Source organism: Epinephelus moara, chromosome 23 (genome assembly GCF_006386435.1).
Source record: "Epinephelus moara isolate mb chromosome 23, YSFRI_EMoa_1.0, whole genome shotgun sequence".
In the NCBI taxonomy this organism is placed as follows: domain Eukaryota; kingdom Metazoa; phylum Chordata; class Actinopteri; order Perciformes; family Serranidae; genus Epinephelus; species Epinephelus moara.
This window is the reverse complement of record NC_065528.1, coordinates 21,160,973-21,177,275: the sequence shown is the minus strand read 5'-3', so window position 1 is coordinate 21,177,275 and position 16,303 is coordinate 21,160,973. Positions and strand designations below refer to the sequence as shown.

The 16,303-nt window shown below is 42.8% G+C and overlaps 1 protein-coding gene and 1 long non-coding RNA gene across 3 annotated transcripts in view; both read left to right on the top strand.

The window, feature by feature from the left end:
- LOC126384647 (uncharacterized) overlaps positions 1 to 723 on the top strand; it is a 5,693-nt gene extending 4,970 nt beyond the window's left edge. Inside the window, exon 3 of the long non-coding RNA XR_007569329.1 lies at positions 599 to 723. This is a non-coding gene — a long non-coding RNA (uncharacterized LOC126384647). The remainder of the gene's footprint in view (positions 1 to 598) is intronic.
- The window catches only part of LOC126384645 (sodium- and chloride-dependent betaine transporter-like), a 65,155-nt gene that overhangs the window by 33,482 nt on the left and 15,370 nt on the right, over positions 1 to 16,303 (top strand). Inside the window, exons 14-15 of one of the 2 annotated variants that reach the window (XM_050035783.1) lie at positions 13,371 to 13,471; positions 15,989 to 16,153. In XM_050035783.1, coding sequence (XP_049891740.1) covers positions 13,371 to 13,471; positions 15,989 to 16,138 — 251 coding nt within the window. In that variant the 3' untranslated portion in view covers positions 16,139 to 16,153. Of the gene's footprint in view, positions 1 to 13,370; positions 13,472 to 15,988; positions 16,154 to 16,303 lie in introns of those variants that run through there. The other variant, XM_050035784.1, reaches the window with a different exon arrangement.

Below are 16,303 nucleotides of genomic sequence, written 5' to 3'. Positions count from 1 at the left end.
TGTGGTCTTCTGCTGCTGTAGCCCATCTGCTTCAAGGTTGGACGTGTTGTTGGTTCAGAGAGGGTCTTCTGCATACCTTGGTTGTAACCAGTGGTTATTTGAGTTACTGTTGCCTTTCTATCATCTTGAACCAGTCTGGCCATTCTCCTCTAACCTCTGGCATCAACAAGGCGTTTTCACCCAGAGAGCTGCTGCTCACTGGATATTTCCTCTTTTTCAGACCATCCTCTGTAAACCCTAGAGATGGTTGTGTGTGAAAATCCCAGTAGATCAGCAGTTTTTGAAATACTCAGACCAGCCTGTCTGGCACCAACAACCATGCCATGTTCAGAGTCACTTAAATCACCTTTCTTCCCAATTCTGATGCTCAGTTTGAACTTCAGCAGGTCGTCTTCACCATGTCTACATGGCTGAATGCACTGAGTTACTGCCACATGATTGGCTGATTCATGTTAATGAACAGTTGAACAGGTGTACCTAATAAAGTGGCTGGTGAGTGTATGTTTTATGCATTGCACATCTCTGATCCATTCTGCATGTTATTAATAGAGGATCCAGTTGTATTCATGTGTAAACTTTTCTGATCTCTCCCCGACAGGTTCTGAGTGTTAAGGGTTTCACATGACATGACCCTGGGTCCGGTGAACTGGGATTTGGCTGCGTGTCTCCTCCTCGCCTGGATTGTGTGTTACCTCTGCATCTTTCGAGGAATCAAATCTGCAGGAAAGGCGAGTACTCCTTATGCATACACATACAGTACTGTCCATGATATTGGGTTTCTTTCATATGGCTTCTTTAGCTCATCTTGCTACCTTTCTGTCAACCTTCACTCCTGTGTGATTTGACAAAGTTGTAAGGAGTGAGTGTTTATGTCTACATATAAAATCATAACTTTCTCTTTTGTATGTATTTTTGTGTTTGTAGGTAGTGTACGTCACTGCTACAGTCCCCTACCTTTTGCTGTTCATCCTCTTCATCCGTGGAGTGACGCTCCCAGCAACCGAACAAGGACTGAGACATTTCCTCAATCCTGATTTTGACCTTCTCGCATATCCACATGTAAGAACTCAAAGTCATTATCGCATCAGTTATGTCAGTGGAAACCACACTGTCTAATAATTCGTGACTGATCATGCTACAAAACATCACAGGTTTGGGCAGGCAAGACAAAGCAGGGACAAAGCAGTGTTCCGAGGATCAGTAGAGTATTCAACAGAAACAATGCGTAAAATAGTCCACCTTCCCCCCTCTCACAAAGACCCTTCCTTACGCTGGCTTTGCTTCATATACAGGACCAAACTTTGATCTCTCTCCCAATTTGCACACATTTTCGGTTTCTCTTCTTCTCTTTGAGTTAGCTGCTAACTGCTGCTAGCAGCTTTTTTAAATCTCCTAGCGGTGACTACTCATATCACATGTCGTCAAAACGTCACACCTATCCCGTCCTGCTGGTTGTTCCTTTTACACAGCTGTTGAGTCAGTGGTGTTTTGACTTCCGTTGTCGGCTTAAAGGCAAGACAACTCTGTGCCCCCTTCCGCAATAGTACGTTAACAGCAAGGCGGAATAACGGCACAACATTCCTGCCTTGAACAGGGCTTATCTCTCTCTAAAACAAACACACGCACACCTTAGAGAGCACCACGCTGCTTGGCATTGTCCTTAGTCCTGACATGCATCCCACGAAATTCGACGGCTCATTTGGCGTTAACTTCCTGCAGAAGTACCTCCACTTCAAAACTACTGAAGTCTTTAATTCTTTTTCCACCCTCTTTAAACTTTCGTTTGGGCATTCATAAGTGCTATATCGTAGGCAACCAGACTTGCTTGAGTTTCTTGAAGACGTTCGCTTACAGATGACTTACAGAGGCATTGAGGTCACATGTGAGGCGTTGACCTACCTGGCCATCTTGTGTGTTGTTAGGATTAGTTGGGTCCAGGTGTGAGTGGGTGTTGAGTCGTCTGGGGAGGGATCCCAAAACTGGGTGATAAGTGGTGTCGTAGGCCACCTCCTCTGTTAAATGATGGCTGTTCCAGTTTGACGTGGCTTCTTTCCAATCTCTTTCAAACCATCTGTCTTCTCTGGCCAAGATATGAACGTTGCTGTCCTTGAAGGGATGTCCCTCCTCCTTTAGATGTAAATGTACAGCCGAGTCTTGACCTGCGGAGCAGGCTCTCCTGTGCTGAGCCATGCACTTGTGAAGTGAATGTTTTGTTTCACCAATGTACAAATCTGTGCATCCCTGGCTGCACTGAACTGCATACACTACATTACTCTGCTTATGCCTGGGTGTTTTGGGACTTTAGCAAGTCTAGCTGCCTACAATATAGTGCTTGTGATTACCATGACCTGGATGACTGAGAATCTTCACCGACAAGTTTAGGTATTCTTGACTTAATTCTTTAAACTTTCCTTCTACTTCCTCGTGCAGAGCTTACCCGTGCTAATTAGGATCAACTAGCAAGCAAGGACAATGGGATTCATCGTTATACGACCACAGATGCAAACAAATCTTAGGTTTAAGAACGTGCCTTGAATCTAACATCGTCTTTCCTTAGGGCCTTTCTTAAAAACATATTTGAGAACATTTTAGAAAGATATTGGTGAGTGAGGCCCAGTGTTTGCAGTCAGCACTGTACAGTAGTGTTAATGGTAAATGGACTGCACTTGTACAGCGCCTTTCTAGTCTTCCAACCACCCAAAGCACTTTTACACTACATCACATTCACCCATTTACACACACAGCCGCACACTGGTGGCTGAGGCTACTATACATGGTGCCACCTGCTACTCAGTAAGCATTCACATGCTCTTACACACCGATGGAACAGCCATCGGGAGCAATTTGGGGTTCAGTATCTCGCCCAAGGATACTTTGACATGTGGATTGGAGGAGCCGGGGATCGAACTGGTGATCATCCCATTGGTGGATGACCCGCTCTACACCCTTCTCTGGCCACAGCTGCCACAGTGTCTTTACAAAAGTACAGTCTGTTCTGTACAGTACTGTCTACTAATGTAAACCTGCAGAACGAGTCATTACAACAATCAGAGCACTGGCTTGACATCCAGTCAGAGCATCATCTGTCTCTTTATTTCTCAATACGTCTCTGTCCCAACAGGATGACAACAGTGGCCTGTTTCTGTCTACACTCTTTTTTACTTTTTGGCTCGAATCCTGTTTCCTGTTCCAAGACAGTGTTAACAAGAAAAGCAAACCAAGGTCCTTTTTCTTGCAGCTTCCCCCCTTGAGTAATCAGTAACATCATCACAACGGAGATCTGTCCGTGGGGAATTCTGAACACATTTTGAGTGTATATTTACCCTCTAAAAGTCAGTGTAACTTTATTTAGGCTGAAACTGAAGTCAGTAATTTACCATCTTTGCAAATTATGGATTTTTATGGAATTATGGAAGTGACACATTCTTTCATAATGATTTAAATTCTTAGCAGAGGAATTCTGGATGCTCTGACACAATGACAGCCTCTGTTTCTGCCAGCAACAGTGACCGTAGAAAAGGACTCTGACTCCCACTGAGTAAGTTCAATCAGGAGAGACAGAAGATTTGTGCTGATTAAGTTTTAACAGAAGTCTTTGGCACTTGGACACCAGAGGGAGATATTTTGTAACCAAGGGACATCTGAGCAGCAGCAGGATAAATCCCCCCATGGAGTCCAGACACTGGTGGTGGTGGTGGCTGATGAGGCTGATGTGGCTGATGAATCTGTAAAGCCTAGGTGGTGATGGGGAGGTGGAGGGTGCGCACGACTGCAGCAAGAAAGAACTGTGAGCAGAAAAAGGAGCCATATTTAAAATGAGGAGCGGTAAGATGATAGGCTGGCAGAGAAGGTGTGTCGCTGTGCTATTGGTTGATTGTGAATCAGCTGATGACTCAATTTACCTACCCAGACAATGACACCTAGAGATGGTGAGTGAGCATGTGCAAGGAGTAAATGGCAGGGTGAGAAAGAAACTTACAGCCTGAGCATGGAAAGTATTGTCTTCATTTGTCACCCCTCCCCGTGCGTCTCTCCCTCTGTCTTTGCCCTCCTTCTGACAGTTCACAGCAAGGACTGTAGGGGTCAAATATGTCTCTTCCTCTTCTTCTGTGGGCATGTGGATGTTTGCATGAACATTCCTGCAAGAGTCTCAGTCATCCAGGTCATGGTAATCAGTTGGACTTGCTTGTGTTTCTTGAAGACGTCCAAGAAGCTTCTTCAATTTCAGATGACTGGTGTGGAGTCACAAGCTTTCAAACTCTGTGTGCTGCAAGTGGTGAATTGATTTCCGCTTTTGCACCTTTCCTTTTCTGGTCTTCGTCTGTTTGACTCCTGTGTTGCTCATTCAGATGCATCGTGCAACTCAGTTGACGTGTCTGATCATCTCACTTTTTCCTGTTTTGAGTTCGAGGAGAAATATGGCTGTCGGTATTATAGCGTCTGCTCATACAGCTCTGAACCATGGTGGGAATCTTAACGTGTTAATTAGGAGAGGAAGCAAAGCAAACAACTGCGAGAATGTTATGTGGAGTACTATCGACAGCAGTTATGGGTCAGAATTACACAATACCAGATGCTCTTAAAAACAGATCTGTTTCTAATGAGTCTTGTTATGGAATGCAAATATTTTGCTTGAACCACAGAGGAAATCGTAATCGAGTTCTGACCTGCATCTGGAGTCTGTTTAACTTGTGAATGTGTCTCCTTTTGTTCGTGTGTCAGTCTGTGTGTGAATCTGTATCCAGAGCAGCTAAAAGGACTTCTAAATAAAACGTGTTTCTAAAGACACAACCGTTTCCTCTTCGTCCGGTGCGGGATTTAAAGATTTTTACCACTGAATGAGGCGTACATTTCTGTCCCAAGGTTAGGAAACACTATGCTCACCATGGGGCCAGAGTAGGGGCCTGTGCGTTGCTCTGGAGCCTTGCCAGCTCTGTCTTTTACAAGGCAAGACTCACAGTGCTTTAGTGCCTCTAATGCTAACCAGATGTCAACAAGCCCGCCTACACACACCAGCCTGAATGGACACAAACATTTGTGCTACACACTCACTCAGAGTGACACAGAAACAAAAAGAGGGTGACACAAATTCTGTATATGATGAACACGTCAACCAGTCGTGTAGTGGAGAGTATACTCAGATATCGGGGTAGCCACCTCTTTTTGTGGCTGCTAACAGGATACCCACCTATCAGCCAATAAGCCATTAGAATATACAGAGCCCCTTTCTCACTTGACAAAAAAAAAACCACACTAACATCTGGCTTTTGTATTTAAGTTTACAGGAAAAGGGAAAGGTTACAATTAGCATTCATTCCCAGGACAGATGACTCTGCAGAAGTCACCGGTATTGATCAGCTCCAGCTCTGATTGGCCTGGCAGTGATAAAAACACAACACCTGGGAGTAAGCACTAATTTTAGCCCCTTTCCCGGTGCAATGAAATGATAGGCCGCCACAAATTACTGTCCGTCTCCGTCCAAGCAACGCCTGAACATCGTTTAAGAGGTTGGCACCAAGTTTGTATATAGTATACAGAGTATGCCTACCAGAGTTTACTGCAAGGAAATGCCTTTCTCTGTGGATCGATAAGAATGCCACTGCAAAAATGGCAGAAATTTTGAGTGTTTTTCGGCATCCAGTCTCGTGGAATATGCACATGGAGCAGTACAGAGACAAAAACAGGACCAATAATGCATGGCGGCAAAAAGTGAGGAGGTTGGCCTGTCAAGTGTGCAGACAGATTTGTGAAATGCTTTGTTAAAAGACCTACGATCCACAATATGATACAAAGCTAACATGCTACCCATGTTAGCTAGCTAAACATGCTGTCGAATGTTTCACTTGTATCAAAAAATGTATAAATAGAGCTGTATTACCTTCAGCTAATTTGTTTTCATGCTAACTTCCTGTGGTACAGCGCACACGGTCTGTCCAAAATCTGCAGCAAAAGTTTTTTCAACGTACTAGTGGCAAAAAAGATCATGGAGGTTTTCATCATAATGAACAGTGGCGGCTGGTCAGTAGAGGGCGCTAGACAAAACAGAAGGACGTACTTGTCTGCTGCAGATAGGTGTACACAATTCTGACACACTGGCAATGGGAAGTGTGTCTATCACCTTTTTTTTAACAGGTTATTCCTCGTACATGAACACGCCATATAAAATAATGGATGTAACCACCGTGATTTCACCCATCGGTTTGTGGACACCCGTTTTGAGGCCTCGAGTTAAGCATTTTGGCCGTTACACCATCTCAGTGTTTTAGAGTCAGAAGTGACCATATTTAGATGAAAGGGAGTTTTGAAGTCCGGTTGCCTACGTTATAGCANGCTAAACATGCTGTCGAATGTTTCACTTGTATCAAAAAATGTATAAATGAGCTGTATTACCTTCAGCTAATTTGTTTTCATGCTAACTTCCTGTGGTACAGCGCACATGGTCTGTCCAAAATCTGCAGCAAAAGTTTTTTCAACGTACTAGTGGCAAAAAAGATCATGGAGGTTTTCATCATAATGAACAGTGGCGGCTGGTCAATAGAGGGCGCTAGACAAAACAGAAGGACGTACTTGTCTGCTGCAGATAGGTGTACACAATTCTGACCCACTGGCAATGGGAAGTGTGTCTATCACCTTTTTTTTAACAGGTTATTCCTCGTACATGAACACGCCATGTAAAATAATGGATGTAACCACCGTGATTTCACCCATCGGTTTGTGGACACCCGTTTTGAGGCCTCGAGTTAAGCATTTTGGCCGTTACACCATCTCAGTGTTTTAGAGTCAGAAGTGACCATATTTAGATGAAAGGGAGTTTTGAAGTCCGGTTGCCTACGTTATAGCACTTAAGAATACTGAATTAATAAAAACTACAACAAATACAACAACAACTACTACAGGTCAGTGTCCTCACACACAACACATCGTCACATGTACAGTTTCACATCCATGTGCTCTCTGACGGGGCTTTTGTTCTTGGTGTGTTGTAGGGATTGCTTGGTACTATGTTGCCTGACCACTGGCACCGGTATCTTTGCTGGTCTGGCTGTGTTCTCGGTGCTGGGATTCATGGCTCATACGATGAACGTGTCCTTATTTGATGTTGCGTATGGTATCGAGTTCATTTCTCTCTTCTCAGCATCTGCATCTGCTTTTAAATGTCACTTTGGAAGTAGTAGTAGTAGCAGTAATAATAGTAATAGTCCAGTCAGTGTGTGGTTTGACCCAGGGAAAACTGCAGCAGTAATCAATCAAGGTTTTGTGTGATCTCTTGGGACATCCAAATAACACATCTCTGCTTCTAAACATGATATTTACTTGTCATTTATATCTAAACATAAGTTTTTAGGACATTCTTTCACATATAACCATGAGATATGACTTGGTCTGAATGTATACATGCAATAGGGGGCACCTGTGCCCCAAATGACCTCAGTAAAATTTGGTCATACAGCATATTATCATTCAATTTTCTACACAGACAAATTTGTTTGACCATAACAACCACGATGCACGTCAGCACCCAGACTGAGACCTTAAATGAGAACAAACTTGAAACATGTCTTGTATTTCATTCTTTGGTTTAACTGTGGTGCCATTGAAGGTTGATACCTGTGACCAAGCTGCCGATTGGGAAGAGCTATTATGGTGAAATATCATCTGGTGTCATTTCATAATACCAGACTAGAATTAAGAAGTTGGGTGGTACTAATCAGTGAGAATTCTGACCTGGGCCCATAAAACACGATCACCACTGGTTTCCCATAATGTTTTCAACAGTAATCAATAGAAGTTTCCACCACTGTACCGTATGTGCTTCCTATCCCATCCAATCTAAAGCCCCTTTTACACTGCCAGATTTTCTGCGAATGTTGGGCCGTTTTGCCGGCAAGCTGCGATCGTTTAGACACACAGAGCCGGATTGGCGAGTTGATCCGAGTTGCCCAATTTTCCGCCTCGTAGGGTAGTCATATTGGCGGAACCTTTTTAGTTTAAACAGACCGAGGCGGCCTTCTGCAATGTGAGGGGCTGTTGAAGACTTGTGGGAGGAGCTGTTGATGACGCCGCACGTGCGAGCCACTGGCGGTGGATAAACAGAACACAGCTGATAGCAGGAATTAGCGAGCAGCTAGTAGCAAGAGGGAAACGCAAACCTGACAGACACTGTAAAGATGAGCAACTGGGAGACAAGGCATTGCGCGCCCTCCTTGTCCTCACAAACAAAGAGGCTATTAACCGTCAGATGACGGGAACGGTGAAGAACAGGCCGACTTACGAGAGAATCGCCGAAGGATTGACCAGCTGCGGCTTCCCTCCCACGTCACTGTTTAGGCCACATGCTGAGCTACACGTTTTGTTACTTGCTCACGCCACCATTGCCCCGAAAAAGGCACATTCTGTATAAACAAAAGTAGGTAGGCGCCATTTTGCCACACTCCCCGATTTTGTTTTTATACTGCCAATGCTGAAAGAAGACTGATTGGGCTTTCCTGCAAATTTACACAATTCCTGTTTAAAAAGGGCTTAAGCTGTACAAGATGTCTTTTTTCTGGTACACCATCATAAGGCACAGTGTTTCATATTGCTGTTGCAGCTCATTTAAATTTAAATGAATTGTTTTAAGTGAATGAACAAACTAACATGATGACATTAAGAGTAAAGATGCCAAAAGAACAGGTGAATAGAGTAGAATAGTTGCTAATGGAACCAGCTCACACACAGCTCTCCACGTCAACCCCAACCCTTCACCTCCCCTGCACTACAATCCCCTACATAACTGTCAAACTTACAACAAATGAAGACGTTATAGAAACTAAATATATGCAGGATAATTTACACCCAGTTTAGATGCGGATACACTCATAGAAGCAGTGTGGCACAAACTGTAAGTGGAGAATTTGGCAAAAAATTGGTTGTTTGGTAGTTGTACCTCAAATACAGGTATGATACATCAGAATATCCTCTTTAAAGGTGTTTTATTGAAATGATTGACCCCCCAAAAACTAACCAAAAAACACCATTTATGCTGGATCAGTTTACGTAGACCCTCCAATATTAACATCATTTCACCCAAACCATGTCACTGTACTGACACAGGAGGGTATTAGGACCAATACAAACTATGAAAACTGCAATGTCTCCGAGGTTGGGCCCATTTATGAGTGAGATTGACTGGACATTTCTGCCTGGAACTGTTTTGATGATTGAACAATTGGTTGCAGCTCTAATACATTGTGGCTTTAGATTCTGGCAATAGCGCAATAACCAGCAATGTCCACAAGATGGCGTCTTATGTTCACACACAGTTAAAAGATTTTTTGTGGCCAGTGGCATTTAGAAAGTACACACGTCCACCTTCACCAAGTCCTTTTCCTACATTTTTTTTGTTATATTTGTTGCATCTTTTCCTCTAGTTCCCTGCTTGATTAAAAAAAAAAAGTTTTATCCTGTTTTGGAGAGCACTTTGAAACTTTTAACTAATAGATATCACCATTAAACTTCCCCAGTTGATTACTTACAGTCAGACAATTATTTTTTGTATGTAACATTTTTAAAAGATAAAGAGTTTTTATGATTAAATTTGCAAATAACACATTTTGTAATGAATACCAAAAACTATTACACAACCATAGATTTGGTACTCCTTTTTTTCTCACAGTCCCAGTATAGTTTGAGGAAGTATATTAAAACTAATCCTACCTTTACCCTGTTAACCAGTCCACCCTTAATTATGTGTAACTTTAAGCCTTAATGAAATGTAAATGGGTCAGTTACATAAAAATTCACCCCCTTACAGTTGTCATGAACAGGGAAAACTGTTTCTTGTACCAGGCTGTAAACATGTTTATTTCTTCTGTAAAGTTGGGCATTTTAACATGGGGGTCTATGAGAATTGACTTGATTCTGGAACCAGCCTCAAGCGGTCATTCAAAGAACTTTTGGCACTTTCGTATTGGCTTCATTTTTCATCCTCGGAGATTGTGGTTAGGTAAAAACCTGCTGAAGATATGTCTAATAAAATTCCATACACTTTAGATAAAAAAACAAAACAAAACTTACATCCACCTTTGATAAGAGGTTCAGAGGTCATCTTGAGGGGTCACAAGCCAGACAGGTTAGAAACTGCTGTGTCAAAGGACTTTAAGTTGCTGGTCTTGAAGACTACAGCCTAGATGCATTATGTGCTTTACACAGATTCACTCTTTCACGCCTATCCAAGGGCCTTTATTATCGTCTCATTTGAAGACATTGGGACTTTATTATCGTCTCGTTTGAGGACATTGGGCCTTTATTATCATCACGTTTGAAGACATTGGGACTTTATTATCGTCTCGTTTGAAGACATTGGGACTTTATTATCGTCTCATTTGAGGACATTGGGACTTTATTATCATCACGTTTGAAGACATTGGGCCTTTATCATCGTCTTATTTGAGGACATAGGGCCTTTATTGTTGTCTTGTTTGAGGACATTGGGCCTTTATTATCATCACGCTTGAAGACATTGGGCCTTTATTATCGTCTCATTTGAGGACATTGGGACTTTATTATCATCACGTTTGAAGACATTGGGCCTTTATCATCGTCTCATTTGAGGACATAGGGCCTTTATTGTTGTCTTGTTTGAGGACATTGGGCCTTTATTGTTGTCTTGTTTGAGGACATTAATACAGCTGATAGCGAACATGAAACAGTAAAATAAAGCAGATATCTGATGTACAAACAGGAAGCAGGAGAGAAACTAAACTCCAAACCACAGCGATTCTGTTAGAAACTACAAAAGTACTGAGAGCTGAACACACAGAGACTTTTAAGAGGACTTTCCTCTGGTCTCATGCAGACAGAGGTGGGTAGATTCTTGCAACACACACACTTATTTGGGGGGAAGAATGGGGGAGGTCGTTGGGGGTTGGCTGCTGTCGGCTGAACAGTTTGTCCTCACCTGAGAGGACTGACATCATTGATAGAGTTTATCTTTGACCAGGAGGATGAGTGCTCCATCTACTGGACTGAAAAACAAAAGCAACACCCTCTGCTCCACAGTCAGAAAACTGCAACCGACCTTCGTAGTTCTGGATATTTTAATTCCTACCATCCCTTGTCTTGCTGTCTCTCCCTATAGTCTACATTGTCATCGTATTTAATGCACTTTCCATTCATTGTTTCCTCTCTTCTAATGTGTCAACTGCCTGTACCACAAATGTGAATCTTTCATTTCCATATCCCAGCTCTCTTCTGCCATCATTTTGGATAAATCTTCTGAGCTCTCAGCTCTTCCCACACCTTCATTATCGGCAGCATTACTGGCTGAATTTCCACATGTGGGTGGAGAGTTCCTCCGTTATACACAGTGTGCTGTTTATATATATATATATATATAATTTCTGTGACTCTGAAAATTTCCTTTCCTAAAACGACTGCTTGCTCTCTGGAATGAAGGTCCAGCTGCACATCTTGGACTGATATACAGTGAGATATCGATCTGATTCTGCAGCTGCTTCCTGTCCCTGCTTTGAGTTGTTTATCCAATCGTTCATCCTCTGCGTTTTCAGACTGCTACGTGCGGAGAAACTTCTTCACCTGGATTTCAATGAGGCCACTCGCTTTCCTCCTCCATAAAGACGCAGTTAGCTCTCGAGGTTGATTGCTGTATCATTTTCGGAGCCGTCTCTGCTTTCCAAAATAGGTTTGACTACTTATCCTGTAGTCTGTGGATGTTGTTCCATCAGCCGGGTCACCAATCTCACATCAGCTGCCTCCTGTTTTTTAATGTCTCTCGTCTTCCATAGATCTTCTCTTCTGTTCTCTCTTTGGCAGCTAAAGGTGAGTAGCTTTCTCGTCTCACCCCTCCTCCTCATGTACTCCTCCTCACCTCAGACTGGTGTCTCTCCACTTTTCCTGTCCTCCTCATTTGAACCAGTACTTCAATTTCCCAGTCTGAATACTTGAATAGCCCTTATTTTGAGCATTCGTTTAAAAGTTAAAAAAAACCTCATTCATAGCCAAATTCAGAGTTGCTTTCCTTCTGTTGTTCATATGAGTGAGCCTGAGAGTGGTTGATAGCTGGGGTTAAAGGTAACGCAAGTTTGCTGGCACTGTGGAACAATTAACGTGCATCCAAGCGGTGACTTCGGGGGCTGAAAATGACGCTAATGTCAACGCCACAGTCAGTACATTTACATGCACAGTTTAATTTCACTTTAATCGGAATGAAAGGCCATTCCGATTAAAAGTGGTCATGTAAACGGTCATTCCGATTGAAAATTAAATCCGATTAAAGGGGGTGGTTTATTCCGTTTGTCATTCCGAATGAAAGAATTTTGTGTGCATGTATACACTCATTACTCTTTAAGTTCATTCCAGTCTTTCTGCGCATGCTCGTTTCCTTGCCCTTCTGGCGCGATGACGTATATAGCGCGCATAGCAACGGGCTGCATAGCAACGGGCTGAGATAGAGCAGTCGGACTCGTTGCACTCACCGGTTTCCATTAGCCACAGCATGGTCTTCTACCTCCCTTCTCCTCCTCAACAGATGAAGCATTAGCAGAACAAGGTTGTTGTCGTACTGCTGCTTCAAGAATATAAGCAAAACACGCCCGAAAAAGGCACTAAGAACGGCGTCGTCAAGCATCTTGTTATCCAGAGCGAGGACTACAGTGTTTTCTTCAGGTAAACGTAAACACGTAACATCCGCCCCGCACCCTATCCAATCAGAAACCTTCCCTGCCCCAAACCTGGCGCAGACCTGAATAAAGGTGATTAAACTGATCTCCCGTGTAAACCCTCATTCGGAATGAATATTTCCCATGTAAACTACCTGGAAAGACTTCCGAATGATTTCATTCAGATTTATTCCATTCCGAATGAGAAGCCATCATGTAATCGTAGCCAGTGTGAGTGTTCCCATCTGCTTACCTCTTGTCAGCTACTGCTCAGAGACTCAGAGGCTGCATGTGTCCATTCTCTGTTCACTTACCTTTTGGCTCCTCAGTCCCTCGCCTGGTCTCTACTTACTCTACTTACTTACTGTACCTCCTGCTCATTCCCTGTCAGCACCTCTGCCCTGTCTGCTTGTGTGCCTAGTTCTGTATCCTCTGCCTGGCACTGGTCTCCCCCTTGCTCATCTTTCATTGGCCTAAAGAACAAACTGTTACCTGTGTCTCTTCATCTGCTCAAGTTCCAGTTTTGCCTGTATTTAAATAAAGGTCCTTACCAACTGTCGCTGACTTCCACAGTGCTACATTTAGGTCCTAAATACACTCGTCGCAGGTTCAGCCAGACTTATCTCCAGAGCTGGCACAGTGCTAAAACAAAGTGTGAAGATAGGTATGGTTATGCAAGACTAATGACTCCTCCCATCCTTGACTTTGCAGGTGCGGACCGTTTCTATGACAACATTGAGGACATGATCGGGTACAAACCATTTCCTGTGCTGAAGTACTGCTGGTTGTTCATCACGCTGCTCCTCTGCTGGGTGAGATACACCTGCGTCACATCTCTCTGGCTTGATTTATCAACTTTAATATCCATTTCCTCATGTTTTTATTATTTTCTACCTTAAATTACTGAAGCTCACAGATGTTTTGCTGCCCCTTATCTTTGCCTCTTCCTGTTTGCCTCTCTCCTGTTTGCCTCTCTCCTGGCATTTCTATCTGCGCTGAGTGAGTTTTTTTCATTTTACAACATCGATGGGGAAGGAGAGGTGCGACTGTTGCTTTTATCTCAAAATGTGGACTCATCTTGTTTTTAAAAACACACTTCATGACATAATTAGTGCAAGACCAGAGAGAATACACCAATCACTATCATCGATCACAAGCTTGAGTCCAAACAAACATCCATGGAATTCTCCATGGAAACATTTATCGCTGTGAAATGTCTTTCAACGCAGTAAATAAGTCAGAATGAGTATTTCTGAACGCACCACTTGCATCATCTTACTCCATTGCTGAAAACAAGCCAACAGAACTTGCTTGCTAGCTTGCTAACGTCTGTAGAGAATTGTTTTGCCTCAAGCTAAGCCCTGCCCACCAAAAAAAACATCATAGTGTTTACTAACAGTAAAAGAGTCTGTTCAGGGGCTAAATTATTTCCATTACTGTTTAAGTAGTCTGCAAGTAATGGAAGGTTATTTCATGTTGATACAAAAATGTCCCAACTGACCCCGCTCTCCCCTACAACAATGGATTCCCCCTTTAAAACATTCATCGAGTAGCTGTGTGATCAAATGTATAATGCAGACAAACTGTGACATCCTACAATGTTAATGTTGAGGCTAAATTTGAATATGCCTTGCTGAATTTTTTATGTTAATGCAATGGTGCTATCATGCATATTAAATGTTTGTACAATGCACAATTTACTTCTTTTGTCAATGAGATTATTGTTGTGCTTTTTTTTATTGATATGCCAAATGGAACAGATTTTTGTTGTGCACATTATCTTCAATTCATTACACGTGTTGATACCTGCAGACAATGGTGACAAACCTCATGAATCTCATTAAAAGTATCTGTATGTTAAATATCCATGTGCTGTGTGTCTGGTTGACTCAGTCCAGACTGGTTTCTGACCAGTCAGGATAAACATTCAATACAAGTTCGATCAGCCTCTTTCAGTGGACGAATCTCATGCTTTGTACCCAGAAAACAAAAATACTCCACATGTCTGTGTGTCCCGTTACCATCTTNGTCTGGTTGACCCAGACTGGTTTCTGACCAGTCAGGATAAACATTCAATACAAGTTCGATCAGCCTCTCCATTCAGTGGACGAATCTCATGCTTTGTACCCAGAAAACAAAAATACTCCACATGTCTGTGTGTCCCGTTACCATCTTCTTGTCATACATTATGAAAGCAACAACTCTGCTGTGTGTATGTGCGATATCACAGGATACGTGTGATTGGTTAACATGAACTCGCTCCATCATAATGCCATGTTCAGTCATGTGTGTGATCTAAACCGGCATTCAATTAACACACAATTCCGGCCAGTTGCTTCCAACCTCTCCTAACCCCCCGACTGCCTCCGCTCCACCCCCGACAACAGGGCATGACCCCTAGTCGTGGTAAAGGACGGCCCAGGACGCTAAGAAACTCAACACTGGGTGAAGTCTGCGTTAACACTGACTTGGTTATCTTTAAAAGACAATAAAAAGAAACAACTTAAAGCGATCAGATGTCGCTCAAGTGACAGAAAACAGCGTCAGGAATATGAAAGGTCATGCCTCCATTTTGTACATTGATGGCTGTGGGTTTAAATTAGACGCAGCAGGTTGCCCGAGGGTGGATGTAGAGCTATAGGTTCACAAGTGGTGCAACATTTCCAGTATTTATAATTAGAGCATCAACCCATGAGCCTTTACATAACCAGCTGCAGCAGAGAGACAGAATTACTGTAATGGAAAACCCAAACCACTGGCATGGGAACCAGCAATTGATATGTACAGTACATAGAGATACAGAACAGTGAGCAAAATAAGGCCAGTGGGACGTTATCAGCTGTCATGGAAACAGACATTATAACGAGGTCATTCTTTTTTTTGTGAAGGGTCAAAAAAGTGCCAAATAAATAACGTAGATTTTTACTACATTAAAGGGACAGTTCACCCCAAAATCAAAAGCACATATTTTTCCTCTTACCTGTAGTGCTATTCATCAGGCTAGATTGTTTTGGTGTGAGTTGCCGAGTGTTGGAGATATCGGCCGTAGAGATGTCTGCCTTCTCTCCAGTATAATGTAACTAAATGGCACTCGGCTTGTGGTGCTCAAAGCGCCAAAAAATACATATGAAAAAAATGTGTCTTTCCAGAAATCATGACCGCACTACTCAAAATGTTTTGTTTCATGTAGGAACTATTTTCTTTCTACTAAACAACACCTGCCAGTCGTATCACCGAACAGAATGAAGCGTGCATCTACGCATGGACAAGAGACTCGTGCTTTTTTTTAATTATTATTTTAAATCACCACTGTGTCTTGCAATCAACAGGTTCCCCAGCCTCTCCCTGCAGGAGCTTGGAGGGTAATCAGGGAGATTCAGCTCACCTGGACTCACTCTGGCTCAGCTGGCTGCACACGGTCGCTTGGTTCGGTTATTTTTTCTTTTTCTTTTCAATCAGTAAATTATCAAACCCTTTAGACAACCTTGAGTCTGTCTGTGACAACACTTTGACTAGTTCCAGTGTAGATGAACACATGGAGGTAGGAAAAGCAGACGAAATGAATGTGTCATCTTTGTAATCTCCCCTCGATATTTGTCTGTTGTTCAACAAACATGTCCGACTGAACAAACCACCTCAAAACA